The 19319-nt window shown below is 42.4% G+C and overlaps 1 protein-coding gene across 2 annotated transcripts in view; it reads left to right on the forward strand.

Annotated features, from left to right (window-relative positions):
- The window catches only part of LOC138295322 (uncharacterized), a 190151-nt gene that overhangs the window by 98744 nt on the left and 72088 nt on the right, over window positions 1-19319 (forward strand). For both annotated transcript variants that reach the window (XM_069233543.1, XM_069233542.1), the window contains 2 exons: window positions 4898-5053; window positions 6838-6984. In XM_069233543.1, the coding sequence (XP_069089644.1) occupies window positions 4898-5053; window positions 6838-6984 (303 nt within the window). The remainder of the gene's footprint in view (window positions 1-4897; window positions 5054-6837; window positions 6985-19319) is intronic.

Below are 19319 nucleotides of genomic sequence, written 5' to 3' on the forward strand. Positions count from 1 at the left end.
ATGGGTTTTCCCCAAAAAGTAACCCAAGGCAGCGTACAGCGCTATGATGCAATACTTTACATTAGGAAAGTGTTCCATAGGTGGAGCATAGTGGCACAACATTGGCCCCCGTAGTTCAGGGTGGCCTTCAGCTCCAGTGGGCTTCCTCAGCACTCAGCACAATATCCTGGCCTGAGAGCTCCTGACTGAGTCTGGATTTGGGGGCCTCTGTGTACCTTGGAGGAGGACCCCCTCAAGTTTCCTTATGCCACTGGCAGAGTATGGGTTTTCCCATGCATTCAACCATTAATTTGAGCTCATTTCCAGATTTACTAAAGCTAGTAAACATGGAAATGCTTCAAAACGCCTCCCTGAAGCAGGTGTAATGAGGAGAAATATCTTCATTTCTCCTTGTTATCTCTTCTTTCTATGTGTGCTGTATTCTGCAGCACACACTGAAAGGGGAATATGCCTTTAAAGATGGGTGCCTGCGTTGGCCCTAGGCAGCACACACAGTGCACCAGTGCTAGGAGATAGCAGAAATGCACCATATCTTAGTCGATATGGCACATTTCTTGTATCTCCCTTTCACGGAACACAGTGCATTAAGTTTGCTTGCTGCCTGCGTTGCATGAAAGATTAATAAATAAGTCCCCGCCATGTTTATTTCGCCATGATATACGGCATACACCCTACGTGGAAAGGTATGCCCAAAAGGTGTGGAGATCCTTACGATGCCATTGAGGGCCATATTTATCATCATTTTACACAAAACAACTCAGTAAGACACCGTAGTGCAGTATACAGCATGAAAGTAAGAGGGCGGGACTGTGCCTTATCAATTAAGATTCCTGCTCTCTGCTTATCCTCTTCTGGCTGCCTAGCACCACCTCAGCACCCTTAAATCATGGTGCAGGGATGCCTACAATGCATGCTGGATTGTTTCTGTGCAGGAAGTGGCACAACCATATTCAAATAAGAATTTGGGAGTAGGAAAATGTGTTCTCTGCATGATTTGGTGCCAATGAGTACACATGCATGGAAGCAGGATGCACAGAGCTGCCCTACTCCCTTCAATCAAACCCTTTCATTTTGAAGAACAGGCAAAATTGAAACGATATTTATCAAAATCCAGGAATGCATTGTAGTGGGTTCAAAAATACACCCAAGCCACTACAAAGTTATAGGTAATTGGGTTACACTAGGTTTAGGGATTAAAATCCTCTTACTGTGTGTATCACAGTGTCATTCCTCTTTTTTGACGTTGTGGCTGACCTTGAATTTTTCACCCAGTGGTAGCAACATCTTCCACATCTTTTTCTCTATAAAGGTATTTTTGGTTCATCAGCTGCTGCCCTTAGGACACACATAAGGGGAGCCCCCATCATTAATGGAAAGTGAATACCAATCCTTCACCAGCTATAGGTCACATGTGATGAGTCACAGGATGCTTTACTTGTACCCTTGGAGGAAGTGTCTACTAACCCCTCTTGGTAAATGCCACTAGTCCCCCCTCAGCTGAGGTCCTGCTGAAACCAATGAGCGTTTGCTGCATTCCTGGAGCCCATGTGAAATAGAGGGCTTCATTAGAAATAATCTGTGAACATTTACAGTGTTGGAACATGTCAGTTTAGGCGCCATGAAGTTAAACACGTGGCTTCCAGTTCACAGTTCCATACCTGTTTATGGCCCTAAAAACATCTGAATAGATTTGCCTCATGAAATCATGCAGTGTTACAAGATGCATACATATTAATGTAGGATGAAACATTATCAGCATACTATAAAACTATATATTTGCCTGTGAATATTATCTACTATAAGTAAATATTACTCCATGCCCATGGCAAAAATACAAATGCTCATTTTACTGATTACATTCTTTGCTCACTCCAACAACTGATTATTTAAAGCCTTAATTGCTGAGCACCATGGCTATTCACACTTTTACTGCCGTATGTGTGCATTATTCTGCAAACAGGTCCAAGTCTCTAGTTTTGGAATTGTCAGGTCCACAAACACTCACAATAATTTGTGGTCTGGAGCCTCATGGCTCTATTGGACCCTGCATGACAATGGCTGCAGGCAGGAGTGCTGTCCGCCTCGGCCCAACCCCTGCAGTAGCACACGAGCAGCAGAGACTGGCTACCTGACATACCCAGACCATGCCCAACCCCTACCTGTCATCCCACTGGTGCATTAGTCTGCTCAGAGGAGACAGATAATATCAGCGGTTTTCTCCCCAGAATCAGAAATACACACAGAAAAGGACCAATGTGGTTGGAAGAATACTCATAATAAACACTTTTTCTTACTGGGATACTGGTTGGTTTCTGTTTGGTAGACTTGACAGCCTTAGTGTGGTCACCCCTAACTTTTTGCCTGCCTCCTTCCACTTGTTAGACACTGTTTTTGATGGTTTTAGGACTTTGCACACTTTACCACTGCTAACCAGAGCAAAAGTGCATATGCTCTCTCTCTTAAAACATGGTAACATTGGTTTATACCCAATTGGCTTATTTAATCTACTTGTAAGTCCCCAGTAAAGTGCACTACATGTGCCCAGGGCCTATACATTAAATGCTACTTGTGGGCCTGCAGCACTGATTGTGTCACCCACCTAAGTAGCCCCTCAACCATGCCTCAGGCCTGCCAACGCAAGGCCTGTGTGTGCAGTTTCACTGCCACTTCGACTTGGCATTTAAAAGTACTTGCCAAGCTGTAAACTCCCCTTTTTCTACATATAAGTCACCCCTAAGGTAGGCCCTAGGTAACCCAAAGGGCAGGGCGCTTTGTAGGTTAAAGGCAGGACATATACCTGTGTAGTTTATATGTCCTGGTAGTGTAGAACACCTACATTTATTTTACACTGCTGTGAGGACTGGCTTTCATAGGCTAACATTAGGGCTACCCTCATATACTGTTTGAGTGGTAGCTTCTGGTCTGAAACAAGTAACATGGTCATATTTAGTATGGTCAGAATGGCAATACAAAATCCTGCTGGACTGGTGAAGTTGGATTCAATATTACTATTTTACAAATCCCACTTTTAGAAAGTGAGCATTTCTCTGCACTTAAATCCTTCTGTGCCTTACAATCCATGTCTGGCTAGGTTACTTGACAGCTCCCTTGTGCATTGCACTCAGACAACCCCAAACACTGGATGCTCAGTTATCCTGCACCCATCTGCATACTGAATGGGTCTTCCTGGGCTGGGAGGGTGGAGGGCTTGACACTAACATTTGAAAGAACAGTGGCCTGCCCTCACACAATGGACTGCCAAACCCCCTACTGGGACCCTGGCAGACAGGATGGAACTGAAAGGGGACCCGTTGCACTTCTAAGCCACTCTTTGAAGTCTCCTCCACTTCAAAGGCACATTTGGGTATTTAAGCAGGGTCCTTGACCCTACCAACTCAGACACTTCTGGACAAGATACCACTGGAGAAGAAACCCTGAACCAGAACCTGCAACCTGCCAAGAGGATCTGCCTGGCTGCCCAAATGACTCACCTGACTGCAAAGGACTGTTGCCCTGCTGCCTTGCTGCCATCTGGCACTGCTAAGAAGTGCTCTCCAAGGGCTTGGATAGAGCTTGCCTCCTGTTCCTTGAAGTCTCAGGTCCCAAAAGACTTCATCCTGCAAAGAACTCCTTGTGCCGCGAAAACTGGACGCACAGCCTGCAAGAAACGACGCACAGCATGCATTGCAGTGAGAAATGGTCTTGATGTGAAGATTGTCACTGACTTTCTTCTGAGCCTGCTTGCTTACTGCACAATATTACATTTCCTATTCTGCATGGATTTCAATAATTTTTAAAAATAAATTGCATTTTAGTGCAATTGGCACTCAGTGCAGGTGTGTCAATTTGATTTGCATGATGACAGTCTGCAAAGGTCTCTGCAAAGTATGGTTTATGGTCTGATCTGTCATCTGTAGCATGAGTAACTGTTCCAAGAAACTGGAATTTGTTAGTTATTGATAAAAGCATATTTCTGCATGTCATATTAAAGCGATAGACCAAACAATATTTGAACTAAGGTCAATATATATGGGCAGTTGGCGTAGGGAAGCGCCACAAGTCTTCTTGCTTTTCAGTGGTACGCCAGTGTTAAAGGGCAGGAATGCACAGCATTTACGAAATATGGTGCATTTCTGTTCTTTCTCCAGACACTTGCGCACAATTTGCTGCCTAGCGCCAATGCAGGCACCCTTGCACAATGGTGCAAGGGTGCAAGCGTTGCCTGCAGGATTGTTGTTGTGCAGGAAGGAACACCTTCCTGCACAAAAACAATCCTGAGAGGCGTTTTCCTCTTTGTATGTTGGCTGCAGAATGCAGCACACATGGAAAGAGGAGAAATACAAATATTCCTCCTCATTATGTCTGCTCTGGGAGGCATAAGGTTGTGGCATTGTCCCAGGTTTACAGCATTAGGTAAATCTGGGGATGTGTCAAAATCTATTGCAGTGCCCATGAAACATCTCCCTGGTTTGGAATAAGGCAACACACCGATTTACGCTGCCTTGTCTTACTCCATATCTATGAGGTCATGAAAAGCCACGCAAAGTGTTTTTGAGTGACCTCACAGATATAAGTGATGCTCTGGTGGCGTAAGCTTCACGTAAATATGCCCCTAATTTGGGAAATGTTTTGTGGGAAATACAAGACTATAAAGTGATGTTTTTGTGTTTTAAATCTAGAGTGTGAGTTGAAGACTGGTGGTTGGTTTTTCAAAAATAATTTTTATTTTCCACTATTCAAATATTATGAATTGTTTTTTCGGAATGAACTGAAGATATTTACCAGCGATTAGTAAAATATGTTCCTATGTTGTGGTTGCTTTAGTAGTCTCTTCATGAACACTCTCTTCAATCTCCCACCATAAAGCATAAGTTATTCTCTGCTCTTTATTCTCCAGAAAAGAAGGGATCCTGCCCGTTGCCTCCTAGCTACCCGACGTGCACTGACTTCCACAGTCCACCAACCAATAAATGTTCCACAAACCAGCAGTGTCCTGGAGATGAGAAGTGCTGTGAATATGGCTGCAGGCTACAGTGCAAGAAGCCATTGCAAGGTGGTGGACAGAACTAGCTGTGAAATCTGTCAGAACATGCTCTGACTCCAGGGTTATCCTGTGCTGAACCCTTAGGCCTCCATTATGTTTGTCAGTATATCACACATGTTAATTTCCAGTACCCCGAAACTTTACGTTAATGGTGAAACAAATAGCACCTAGTACAAGTTATTCCCTCAAAATGAGACATAACACAGAGATTTTAGTGCTTTCTGCTCCAAAATCCATATGTCCTTGCATTAGCAGGTTCATTACTAGACATCTAGACACATGACTTAAGCCTCGTTGCAGTAGTTGTTACAGGAAAAAGCATTGCCCAAAAAGTTTATTACCACATAACATACAAAAAGCTTTGTGCTTTGTTGATGCCTAAATGTGTGCAGTCACCAAAAACTACAGAGCTGCTGTCACTGTTCCTACAGCAAACACATTTCTTTCCTGTATTCTCTACATTTCTAACTCAACCACTATTAGTCTCTCAAAATAATAAACTGGAGTGCTCTGCCAGCGACATTATCAACCTAATGTGGTTGAGGCCATCTTGCTTTTGGTTAGAGTGAGATTTACACAGTGTTACTGTGGTCTCTGTGTTACTGTGGTTTATTTCCCTCAGCCACAGAGGAAAGTGTGTTATGTGGCATGGGTTGTTCATAGTATGTTTGTGTAAAGAGTGAGTTAATTCAAGTAAAGTGCATTACTTGCAGCATGTTACTGCATCCTCCATCATGAAAGAGAGAGATGCTGAATGTGGGAACAGCGTTCTTATATTGACTTGGGTCCATGTTTGGCTAATGTGATGTGAAGTATTCCTATTCTTGTCTATGGTGCGTGACACTGGCGTATCTGCTTCCTTGTTTGTTGTCATACCTCCATAATATGGTGGGAGAAGCAGACAGAAATTCTGATTAATTCACACTCAAATGTGGAATGAAGTGTTTTGTTCATCATAGATTGATTCTGATGTGTTATCGACATCCTGGCTCCATCTTCTTAGGCGGAGGAAGCTGCTTTCTGAGACTACAGTGTTTGTACATGAGTCATGTTACTAAGTAGAGTTGAGGCATCTTTTTACACATCTGCCTGGTGGCTTGCTGTACTAACACAGGTAACTAATCCTTTCATACCCAAGAAATAAGTTGATGTGAAGACATCTTGAACAGACAAACCACAATATCTTTGTCCTGTAGTTGGCTGAAGGGCACCCTGATTGGTAATACATCATGGCTGATAATATCTCAAGGCTGGTAATAGCTCATGGTTGGTAACATCTCATGTTCTTGTTTGTAAGTTTCTTCCAGGAGTTCAAGGATTGAAGGAGTGTAAACTCTAAGAAGCTCCCCTGTAATGGAGCATAGTTTATCCCACAAGGGCTAAAGTTCTTTGTTGGGCAATTAAGGATAGGACCCTCCTGCTTCCTGTATTGTGTATATTGCATGTGCTCTTTTATCGGTACTGCAGATGCTGCCCAAGTGTTAAAAGTGGGGAAATCCTGGGAGCTGCAACGCTTCAAAATAATACCTCTCATGTAGCCAAAAAGAGGAGAGTAATTGAGTCAGGTATATGAAACAGCAAACAGCAGAACAGAGGTCCGTGGGGGGAAATAACTCTTGCACCAGCATAAGAGAACATTAGAAGAGAATGGTACATATTCACCACAGATTTCAAAATAAAATCAGCTAATTATTGCAATGTTAATAGGCAAACATGGTACAATAAAAATGTTTCTATAACTACATATCTGTGGTAGTAGGGCTCTAATTCCACTTTGATTACTTCTGCTTCAGAAAAACCTGGATTCTGTCCGGCCTTCAACAGGTCCAACTGTCTGTTTTCCACTCCTGCTCCTGCAGAGTGCAGCAGCGACAACCAGTGCCCGGGGACGCAGCGGTGCTGTTGCAATGGAAACTGCAGGATGGGGTGCACAAAGACTGGTGAGGATATTTTATACCTAATGTGACAATGACATGAGGAATCTCCTGAAGAATGAGGGCAAATGTTAAGATGATATGATCACAAGTAGACCTGTCAACCTTAGGGTGGTCTCCCGCTAGAGTTTTTGACTTTCACCTCCTGTTTTTCCTGTATCTTTTGGCTGGCCTTAGGACTCTAAGCACTTCACCAAATCTGACTAGTGCTAAAGTGCATGTGCTTTTCCCCTGTTGTTAACATTGGTGTATCCACAATTGGCATATATTTTACTCATAAGTCCCTTGCAATGTGGTGTACCATATACCCGGGGCCTGTAAATGAAATGCTACTAGTGGGCCTGCAGCACTGATTGTGCCACTTACTTAAGTAGCCCTGTTAACATATCTCAAGCCTGCCACTGTAGAGCCTGTGTGTGCAGTTTCACTGCCTATTCAAGTTGGCTTTTAAAACCCCTTGCCAAGCTTTAAACTCCCTTTTTTGTACATGTAAATTACCTCTAAAGTAGGCCCTAGGTGGCCCATAGAGCAGGGTGCTATGTAAGTAAAAGGCAGGACGTGTACTTTTAAAATATACATGTGCTGGTAGTGGAAAAACTCCAAGTCATTTTTCACTACTGTGAGGCTTACTCCTTTCATAGGCCAGCATCGGAATTCTTTAAAATACCTTTAAGCTGTAATTCCTGATCAGAAAGGAGTAACTACATCATGTTTTATGTGATTGGAATGGTAATGATAAATACTTTTTACTGGTAAAGTCAGATTTAACATTACTATTTTAGAAATGACACTTAGAAAGTGGGCATTTCTTTGCTCTTAATGCTCTGTGTGCCTTGCTGCCTGTCTGCAATACACGTCTGGGGTAGGTGACATTCACACTTTGTGCATTCCATCTAGACAGCCACAAAGACAGTAAGAGTGTGTGTGACAAAGGACGCATCTGCATTCATCTCCATTCTGATGGGCTTTCCTGGGCTGGGAGGGTGGAAGTGAGCTGACACTTGAAAAGGGAGGTGCCTTTCCCCACACAGAGGGCTGATTACCCCCGGCTGGTAGTCTGGAGACAGGGCTAGGAAGAAAGGATCTCTGTGCACTTCAAGGAGCTGCTTTGAAGTCACCTCCACTTAGAAGCACATTTGGGTATAAGTACTGGGGCTCTGACCATAAAAATTAGTACATTACTGGACCTGGGAAGATTTCGGCTGGAGTAAAGACTGCTGTGCTGTAAGGATTGCCACTTTGCCTTTGACTGTTCCATAGAACTTCTTCTCTGCTTTGCTGAGCTGCCCTATTGCTTGCTAATCTCTTCCCTGTTGAGGACAAGGACTGGACCTATCTCATTTGAACCCAGAGTGACTGCAAGTGCTTGTTGGCTTGTCCCCTGTTCTTCTGTCTCAGGGACAGCACTGCCCAAGGTGTCCCCTCCAGTCCTGACCAACAGAAATGGATTTTGCATCTGCTTTCTGCTAAAAACCAATGCACCGTCACCATTGCGCTGGTCAGAACCAATGCACCGCTCCTTCAATGCGGACTGAGAGCCTGTGTGATGACAGCCGATCAACAGCCTGTGTGGCCTGGCAATGATGCTTTGCGTGGCTCAATGACAGCACACTACATTAATCTTTTATGGAGCTTGACACCCACCTGGGACCTGAATGTTTGGAAAATAGAGCCTGTGTGGTCTGGCAATGACGCTTTGCGTGGCTCAATGACAGCACACTACATTAATCTTTTATGGAGCTTGACACCCACACGGGACCTGAATGTTTGGAAAATATAATTGCATTGCTCCATCACGGTTGACCTGAACTTTGGATCTGCACCAGTCTCTCGCAACCTCACATAACCTTTGATCTCTAGTGACTTCTAGATACTATTTTTAAAAATTCATATCTCAACAGCTACTGATTGGGTTTTTGTCATTTTGTTCTTGTTTTACTCAGATACATATTCTCTATTTTTCTAAACAGATGGAGAGTCTTTTTGTGGTGTTTTCATTGTGTTGCTATTGCATGTGTGTTGCACAAATACTTTACACATTGCCTCTTAAGTTAAGCATGCCTATCCTGTGCCAAATTACCAGAGGGTGAGCACAGGTTAATTTAAAGTATGCATCTGACTTACCATGACTAGAGTGGTGGTTCCTGCTTGTACAGGGTGCATACTCTGACAACCAGAAACCCCCTTTCCTAACAATTCCTATACAAGTTTTAACAGCCAAGTAGCTCTGATGAAAACTCTGACTGTTACCAAGTTACAGTATGGTAGTTGTGCAGGATCTGCTGTGATACAAGCAGTGATTGATTGCAAGCATTGCCTCTCAAGTGTCAACTATCTTTCAGTGAGTACAACTAGCTTGCTGTGTGTAATATGCTTCTGCTGTCAGTGGGAGTGGAAGTTACATATGAGTAGTTGCTGTTATGGTGCTACTGTGTTTTCATACTTTGTGTGTTTTTCCGTTGGCTCCGCATTTGCTGTAGCCTTCTTGGCTTCTGGCTGTATTTAAAACTGTGCTTGTTGTACACTGTAAGTCATATTTATGAGAGGATTGCTCCTTCAGGGCATCACTTTTTAAAGGCTCCGGCAAAGCTAACCTCTTAACCATATGTATGAGGCCACAAGCGTACCTTGCATGGCTTTGAATGGCCTCATAGTTATGGACTGAGGCACAAGTCACAGTGTTGCCTTACTCTGCACCAGGGAGGCGTTCCATTGGTGTTGTGGTTGGTTTTCCCACTCAAAACCCATGGATTTTGACTCTGCTCCAGATTGACAAAATCATGCAAGCCTGGGGAAGTGACAAAACCTTATGCCTCACCAGGTGAGGCATAACAGGGAGAACTATTACTATGTCTCCTCATTTGTTCCGTCTTTCTAAGTGTGATGCATTCTGCAGCACACATAGAGAGATGAAATTGCCTCTCAGGATTGTTTTCATGCTGGAAGGTGCCCCTTTCTGCACAAAACAAGCCTGAATGCAATGGAGGCACCATGGTGCAAAGGTGTCTGTGTTGGCGCTAGGCTGCCGAAACCGTGCAGCACAAGTGTAAGGACAGGAATGGACCATATTGCATAAATACAAGTCATTTCTGCCCTTTCACTTTAGCGTAGGGCAGCACAGCAAGATGACTTCCTGCACTGCCTTATGCCAAATCCTCATAAATAAGCCCCTGTGTTATGAGTTGCGATGCTGTGGACTTGAGTTGTAATTCACATTTGTAGGTAATGTGCTTTATGCTGTGCTGTGAATAGGCACCAGGATTCTCTGTGAACAGTGCTGCAAACCAAGATCGTGTCCTGCTACTTGCTTTACTGCAAGCTGTACTGCAGAGTAGCTGTTCTAGAGCTGCCATGTTTTTAGCCCACATATAGTTTGTCTTCTCTGTGCTTTGAATAGGTGCTGTGTACATGCTGTGGTTAGCTGTGCAATAACATATTTTGGGTACTTGTTTTGAATGGTGCTGTGAGCTGTACTGCAGCGGGCTGAATTGTGAACCATGCATGGTGAAAACTTGTCTCATATGCTGTAAACTATACTGTGAGCCTTTTGTTTGTGAGCTATCCTCTATGCTGTGAGCATCATGAGTGTTACTATAATGTGCTGTAAAAGTAGATTGGAGCAGTGCTGTGAAAGTAGTTAGGAGCTGTGTTGTGAGTAAAGCTGATGTGAGTTTATTCTGTAAACTATGATGTTTGTGTACTGTAAACTGAGGGGCTATGTGGTATGCTTCTTTTCAAGTAGTGCACATTTGTGAACAGAGTTCATGAGTACTGGGGTGGAGCCAGCACTGTCCAGCAATAGATCCTTCGGAGGGAATAGACAACTCACAATTGAGGGCTTAAACCAGCTCTTTAAACAAACTGCCAAACCAAGAGAGAAGAGACACCCCTTTTTCCCCCTTAACCACCTTTACCCCCTTTACAGGGGAGAGGAGTAGCCCTCATATATAGGCGAAGGGACAGCTCTGAAGTGAGAACTTTAGAAAATAGAGATTTAATACATGTCTTTTTTACTACCTGCTTCTGAACCAAGTTAGTAAACAAAGGCCAGATTTGCTACACAGCAAGGAAACTTGTTCCGCATTATGTGTAAGGGAGTGCAGAGATGAGCCACATATTCAAACATATGTCACACTTCTGCTGTCTCCCAGCACTGGTGCACTGTGGGATGCTTAGCACCAATACAGGCACCCTTGCGACAACATCCCAGTGTTACAGGAAGGATTTTTATTGCACAGGAAGAGATACATTCCTGCACAAAAGCAATGTTTAGAGACATATTCATCTTTCTATGTGTTCTGTAGAATGCATTCCCAAGACTAGCAGTGGGAGACAGCTGAGGGAAAATGTGCTACCCCTCAAGGAGGGCCCATCGACCCACAAGGTGTTGGTGGGCACTCTGTGGTAGAACTCACTCTGGACCAGTGCTTGGTTTTGGTATTCAAGAGATTCTGTTACAGAATGTACCATGGATAGTGGCTGGGAACATTTCATTCTGGCTTGCTATGCAACCTAGGTAGCAACATAATCTAGGGCCAGTGCTTGGTTGGGGACTGATCTAGAGTCCTCCTGGGGATTCAGGAGTTGGTTGAACCTTCTGGAACTTTCTGTCAAAAAAGCTGTAAGTGGGACAAACTAGCAGATCTTTTTGGCCAAGGTTGTTTCTTTTACAGGGAGCCTTGCAACCTTGTCCCAGTCTGCCAGCAAATGAAAAAACCTTTGAGGATGCTCTAAATATTCTTTCTAGTGGCCCCCAAACTTCCAAAAAGCTGGGGAAAGATTTTAGGGGCATGCTCACAGTTCAGTTATGGGTGCCAAGATGAACCACTCAATCCTCAAAAGGCTCCAGAAAAGTCTTGTGCTGCCCACTCCCAAATAGTCAGCTAAGTTTTCCACACAGCAGTTTTTCCCATTAGTCTTTACTGTTCCCAGGGCCAGCTGATCTCCTATAGTGTTAGAGATGGACGAAAGGCTTTTATTGATACTAAGGAGGTCCTACTTAGGTGTCTATCTTGACTACAATGTAAAAAAATCATCACAACATCCATAAGCATGAAATAGTATTGCAGGCTGAAGAAATGTGTGACTGGTGTGTTTTTTTTATTATAATAAAAGTGAATACATGTACCTTAAACACCCAATATCTCTCAGAGTATGGAGATGTAGGATGAAAAAAGTCATCAGTTTGGAATGCAGAGGCACTCTCCCATAATTGAGTAATTTTAAAGAAAAGGTTTTGCAATACTGGTGATTGGACATGTGTGTGTGATCTTTCCCTCAAATGCTAGAAGTCTTTTTTCCAGTAAAGAAGATATAAAGCAACAGTGACGGATATCCCATCCGCCAGAATATAAATGGCAGAGGAAATTATGGGATTTATATTTTGGCGGATGGGATATCCATCACTGTTGTGACAGAGTATCCTGTCTGTTGAAAGCTAAATCAGGCCCATAATTTTAATATACAGTCGTCCTGTAAAGGGTGGCACAAAAAGCAACGGCAGCCACCAAAATGTGTGTTGGCCAACTTTGTTGTGCGGTTGACCAACCAAGTCCCAGCCATGTGAAATATGCTTTTAACATGAATTCCTTGTTGGATTGTGAAGGGAATCAGGAACCTACAAATTTTTTGTGAGTATGTGAGGATATGAATGAATGTTAGAATGATATGATGATTTGGTGCTTATTGTGATATATTGGTAATGTCATGAATAAATAATTTTATTGCCAATTAATACTCCATAGTTATGAACTATATTAAGGAGTTGATTGGGTGACTTTTGAATTAATTCTTTTTATTTGTTTTACGATTTGATTTGTGCTGCTAGAAACTGAGGGGCATATTTATACTCTGTTTGCACGGAACTTGTGTCATTATCTTACGCAAATTCAGTGCAAACTTAACTCCATATTTAGATTTTGACGCTAGACCTGTTTAGTGTCAAAATATAGGTGTTATCGTCATTTTTTGGATGCGTGAAACCACCTTGCATCAATGAGATGCAATGTAGGGGTTCCCGTCCCAAAAAATGACTCAAAGCTGCTAGTGCCTTAATTATCCACCCGTGCAAAAAAGGTGGAAGGGTAAGAGGTGGGCCTAAATAATGGTGCTAAGCCTGCTTAGTGCCATTATTTAATGCCTGGGTCAGAGCAGGTGTTAGGGGACCTATGGATCCATTTCCATGGTCAAACACCATGAAATGGACCACAGGTGCCCACCTCAAGCACCAGGAACACCCCCACCCCCACCCCCACCAGGGAGACACCAGACGATGGAAGACCACATAAGTATTTTTAAAAACATTTTTTAGGTGCCATTAGGGGCACTGGGTGCAATGGCCATGTTCAGGGGACACAGGTCTCCGGTGCTGGCCATTGGGGTGGTGGGCATGACTCCTGTGTTTTGTAAGACAGGATCCATGTGTTATGGATGGTTTTGGGTGAGGAAATTATGCTAGGCTGGTTAATGAAATTTTTTTGCCTCTAACCAGCCTAGTGTCATTTTACGAGGCAAAACCCCCTTCCCCTGTACCACCACCCCCACCCAGCTAATGTAATTTTTCTAGATGCTAGCCCACCCTTAGTGCCGGCTTGTGGAATTCCATAAATTTGGCATCCAGCTGACACTTTGGAATGACACAAGCCAGCGTTCTACTTTTTGCCGCAAAACTGCGTTTGTGCAATTTTGTGGCAAAAAGCAGTTTTGCCGCAAAAAGTATAAATAGGGGCCTGAGTTTCTAATTGGCAGAGATATGCACCCTGGGAAAGAAGGGACCACAATCCTAGTCGGGGTAAGTCAGATACACACCCTAAATTAACCTGTGCTCACTGTCTGGTAGTTTGGCACAGAGCAGTCAGGGTTAACGTAAGAGGCACTGTGTAAAGTAATTGTGCAACACTTTAATTACAGAAAACAGTGAAAACAGCAGAAAAAGACTTTCACACAAATTTAGAAAAAATAGAGAATATTTATCTAAGTGAAACCAAACAACAAAAGCCCAATGAGTTGATCTCAAGCTTTGAATTTTTAAATATTGAATTTACAAAAAGTTGCTGATGGTCAAAAGGTTACTTGAGGTTGAGGGACTGGTAAAAAGCCGAAGTTCAGGCCAACCGCGATGGAGGGCAGGCTAGCTACAGAACCAATCCAGGGTACTCTGAAAGGGTACCTGGTCGGGAGTAAAGCGGAGATGATTAGGGCACAAAGCGTTGATCATTTCCAGGCAGTTGGGTTGTTGCGTCTGTGATGAGCCTCATATGTGATATTGAAGGATTGGTGCTTTTGAGTTTTGGAGCCTTGCAGACAGTGTTGAAGGTGCAGTGTTACATCGTCGTCGAGGATTGCAGACCGCATGGAAGGATCTGCACTGCATCATCATGGAGGAGCAATGCACAGATTTTCCTCACATAGTCGGGTCAATGGTCTTGCTATTGCAGAAAACAGTTACAGAACCTACTTCTGAAGCATAGGGCTGGTGGGAGGTACAACAAGCAAGGGTAAGACTCACACATGACAGAGTCCAGCAGCACCAAAAGAGTTTCCAGGCAGTCGTTGATGTCCCTGAGACTGCAGGACAACAGAAGAACAGGAGGCAAGCCAACAAGCCCTTGAAGAATCTTGGGTTCAAGGATGTAGAGGACACACCCAGTCCTTCTCTCTCTGGGCAAGAAGCAGCAGGCAAGGGCCAACACAGCAAAGGAAGTAGCAAAGTGGCAATCCTTCCTGTAGCAGTCCTTCTGCCTGGCAGTATGTCCTTGGTTCTAGTAGAGTTATGATTTGGTGGGGTTTAGGGGTCCAGTGCTAATAAACAAAGGTGCTTTGAAGCCGGGGAGACTTCAAAGAGGTTTTTGAAGCTCATAAGGTCCCTGCCCTTCTTTCCCTGGCTCCATCACTCCACAGGGGGGTCTGTAGCCCTTTGTGTGAGGAGAGGCACGGTCCTGTTGTGGTGTAAGTGTCAGCACTTCCCTCCCATCTAGCCTAGGAAGACTCATCAGTACCTGCACTTTAGCACTGGCCAGCAGTGGTAAAGTGGACAGGGTCCTTAAAGCCAACAAAAATGAGGTCAGAAAAACAGGAGATCAGAAGGACAAAAGTCAGCGCAAGCCACACCAAGGATGCCAGGCCTAACATGTGCCATAGATTGTTGCTAGATGGTTTTGCTGTTTAGAAGGAATGCACATTGATCGGGGGTTCTTTTATATCTTTATTGTGAAATTACTCCTCTCCCAAACCTAAAAGTAAGCTCTGGAGTTACCCACTGCAGATATATAATGGATGGCTGATCAGACCTTTAAGAACCCTTCAATGTTATAAGAAGGAGCTGGTTCCCTCAGTCCGTCTACAGCCATATAGCAGACAGCAAGACTATATCATCTTCTATTATTATTATTTTTCTTCTTCTTCCCGAGCTTACTAAGCATGTCTAGCTTATTCTGCTAAATGAATTAAGGGCACCTTTCTCTAGGAGGTTTTGAGTGGCAGAACCCTAGGGATCAGTGTGTTGAGCTCAGAAATAATACCCAGGGTTTTTGCTATTTAGTTGACGGAACTACCCCTGAAAACAAGGACTATGTAGTTCTGAATCAATACCTTTGAAGATAGCAGAGGCAGATTGACTGAGAGCAGAGCAGCCTCAGGGCTCCTGTGGCATTATAGAACAGAGTAGAGTAAACATGCTTCTTTGAAGGTTCTAGCCAGTTCTTTGTTGCATCATTTGCTGTCACTGACCTTTGTCCACTCTCCTATTCTGAGATAAGTAGCTAGTAGTTACTACTCCCACCCTTTCTGCCAGGATGCCCAGGACTGGATTTTTTACACCTAATTAAACAGCTAATGACTGCCACTGAAAGGAAGACCAGAACTGGAATAATTACTATCCAGATTTCCAGGAAGACACAGAAACACAGAGTTTTACATAATCATCTTTACAATATATATAATAAAATCAATTATATTTAATATGATTATATATTAACCGTATATTAAGGTTTTGCTAAATATATCAGTTTGCGGACATACTCTGTATGTTATTCCTAACCAGATTTAAGATTCAAATGTTCTTACCATAGGAAATCACACAGGGCCTAAACAAGATTTCAGTGGCAGATATCCTGTCTGCTGAAATATAAATCTCATTACTTCCTATCAAATGTAGTTTTTGGCAGACAGAATTGAATCACCATTGTGATTGACTAATCTGTCCCCATTAAATCTGGCCCACAGTCTATATGGTGATAAATGTATGTTTGGTATCCTTCAAGCCCTGTTTTCTTTGTTTTGGAGGGGCTGGAACTGTGGCTTGTTTTTCCATCAATAAATCAGGCCCATGCAGAACTAACTGGCATTAAACCATATCTTCTGGGAGAGGTGTTCTTCTGAAAAGTGACTCCAATCAGGATGATGGAAATCAATACAATAATCATTTTAACCACATTCAGAACTCATTTGTTGTAGATGCTCGAGAGTTAAACCTTGTGAAATAGTTTAATTCTGGCTCTGACTAGAGCTGACATACCATAATCTGGCTTTCATAATCTGTTGTTTTTTTATTTTAAAACTGACTTTGTGGCTAAGTTTTTCCAGACAGCGCAGACTCCCAGCTCTGGCCTCAGCCTCAAAAGGAACGTGACTTTCCTGACCCACTTGAGGCAATCTTAAGGAATGGGTGATTGAAAACAAGTAGGCTGGGCTCTACAATACTGTGGAATTTTTCCCTCTTCCTCTTTTGCATTATTTCACTCAATTGTGCACCAAACATTTTAGGAGCCAGGAATGGAAAATGTTTAATCCAAGTCCTTTGAATTCCTTCTAATCTCCACAGCCTTTTCCATTGACAACACCTTGCTGCTAAAGAAACGACTGCCACTGTGAATATTGACCTTAACTAAACTAATAGCTTCATGGAACCCATTGGAGGTGGGAGAGCCTCACCTTTGTAAACACAGGCAGCACACTTTGGAAGTATTTCAGGATTATCTGAGAAGCATAGACAACACTTGTCTGCTTTGAGTGAGAAGTTTGAAGCAGAAAAGGAAAGTTTTTATGCCCCTTCCAGCATTTTATTGAAAGTATTTGGTAGGTGTGTTTCTTCTGAAGCTAATGAAAAGGAAGATGGATTACTGGTAAAGTAAATATAGTGTTCAGCATTTGGGGAAATGTATCTTCAAAGTCAGAAATCTTACACCTATTGTTTACAGATCTCAGAAAACATATTTGTTAAAGGTCTTTTCATTCCTTCAGCACCTGTGACCTAATCATTTTGTGAAAAGATAAACTGTCAGGAGGTGGAGTATCATATTGAGTGAATCACCAGCCAGATCTATTGCTGGTTCAGCCACTGGCAGTGGATATCTCCCTTTGGTAAAATATAAAAGTATACGGAGAATTAAAAAAGTTTATTAGTCTGAAAAAATGTGTAATTTTTATGATAAATATGAAGATAAATTAATTAAACATATATATATATATATATATATATATATATATATATATATATATATATATATATATATGAATATATTTGCTTTTTATTTTTTTAATGCTAAACAAATGAAACAAAATACTTCACTATTAATCTAATTTTCAATTAAACAATTTATTGATTTGCTAATAACTTTGGTTCCACTAGAGGAATCTTCACTAATAGTTTTTTACCTAGTTTGTGCATGGAAAATGTGAGGAGATCTGTCAAGCTGGGGCCGAGAAAAAGGGGATGGAGTCCAAAGCACAAAATCCCCATGCAATTTCCATAGACTTCTTTAGGAAGCAATATTGCAAAAAATGCTAATTGGCCTTACACCAAATTTGGTCTAGAAAGTGTGTTTTCTGAGATTTGGTGTAATCCTTTCTGACGTTTAGGAGAGATTAGGATTCAAAATGTATACCTGTCTGGACAGTTGTGTCCAGATATGCTCCGATTGGCCATTGTGAAAGAGCCTAGTCAATCCTGATTGACTGGTGACAACCTAAACAATATATTTTGGCAGTTATTACAAGGCTCAGGGACTTGGTCCCTGTGTTCTAAAAAGGAATTAAAAAAAAAAAACAGGCCCCAAAGGGCATGTGGGTGGAGGAGGTCCCAAATGGGACGTCCCCATCCCCTTTATTGACTGGCCACAACGTGGATAACATGTTGTGGCAGCTGTTACAGAACTCTGGGACATGGTCCGATCGAAATGCATTGTAGTGAAAGACTGTTTTTGAAGGTCACAAAAATGAACATAAATGGAGGGTGATAACATATGTTATTCATAATATAAATCATTTGTGGTACTATACTTATCTTAGGAATTGCAGTGTGTTCTAAGGTGATTTTAATCTGCAAAAATGGTGATGTTCCACTCAAGATTTTATGAATCATATTTGAGAGAAAACTGTTTTTTCTCAAGGTTTTCTCAAAGAGGTAATGCAATGTGTTCCAGAAACTAAAATTAGAGCATGTTTTCTGTAAATTCACACTATCTTTCACAGTAAAGCAGGTACTTCCAACAGCTGCCACCTGTCAGCTGATACACAGTGCTCTACTGTGTCCTCCCAGAGTGTTCTAAATAACAACTAGAGTGCTAACAGGCTTACTTTTGACAAAAGTGCTGTAGAAAGCAAAATTAGAAAACCGTTTAAATGAGTTCTCAAATATCTTCCTCATCTGTTTCATTAAAAGATTCTGACATGCGGACTGAAACATGCACTTTCAGTACCAGCTGCAGACTGCCAGTTGACTCCCTACGGATCAACTGCAGCTTTACCACAGTGTTCTAATAAGAAGCTAGAGTGATACCATTCAGAGTTCATGACAAAAGTGGGGCACATCTGAACATCATCTTGATGGAATTGAAGCGGAAAACGGAAAGCATTTCCTACTGAGCATGCTGCAATAAATGAGGGGATGAGGGAGCTTCATAACAAAAAAGTTTCCCAAAATTGCCATTAGAGACCAAATAGCCCAAATGTAGCCCAAACATCACCCAAACATGTCCAGATAGCAAAAGTCTTTTTTGCAGCTGTATATAGCACCAATATGATCCGAAAGTATTGGAGTGCCTTACATGAGCATCAGTTACATTACCCACAATCACTTCATTTTGTTTTTATGCACAGGGAAATTAGGTGATTTGCCCAGAATAAGGATGTTGATCCGATGCCAAAACTAGAACCTAGTTTTCCAGTTGCAAAGTTGGCAGCTCTAGCTGTGATGCCACATTCTCTCCCATAAGTGGTCAACTAGATCAAAAAAAGCCAAGGTATTGCCTGCACAGTGTATTCTTACATATTCTTACCCAGTGAATGAAGTACACGAATATTGGCTATCATTTCATTCAGATTTGCTACATTCCTCCATCATA

Source organism: Pleurodeles waltl, chromosome 5 (assembly GCF_031143425.1).
Source record: "Pleurodeles waltl isolate 20211129_DDA chromosome 5, aPleWal1.hap1.20221129, whole genome shotgun sequence".
Classification (NCBI taxonomy): Eukaryota; Metazoa; Chordata; class Amphibia; order Caudata; family Salamandridae; genus Pleurodeles; species Pleurodeles waltl.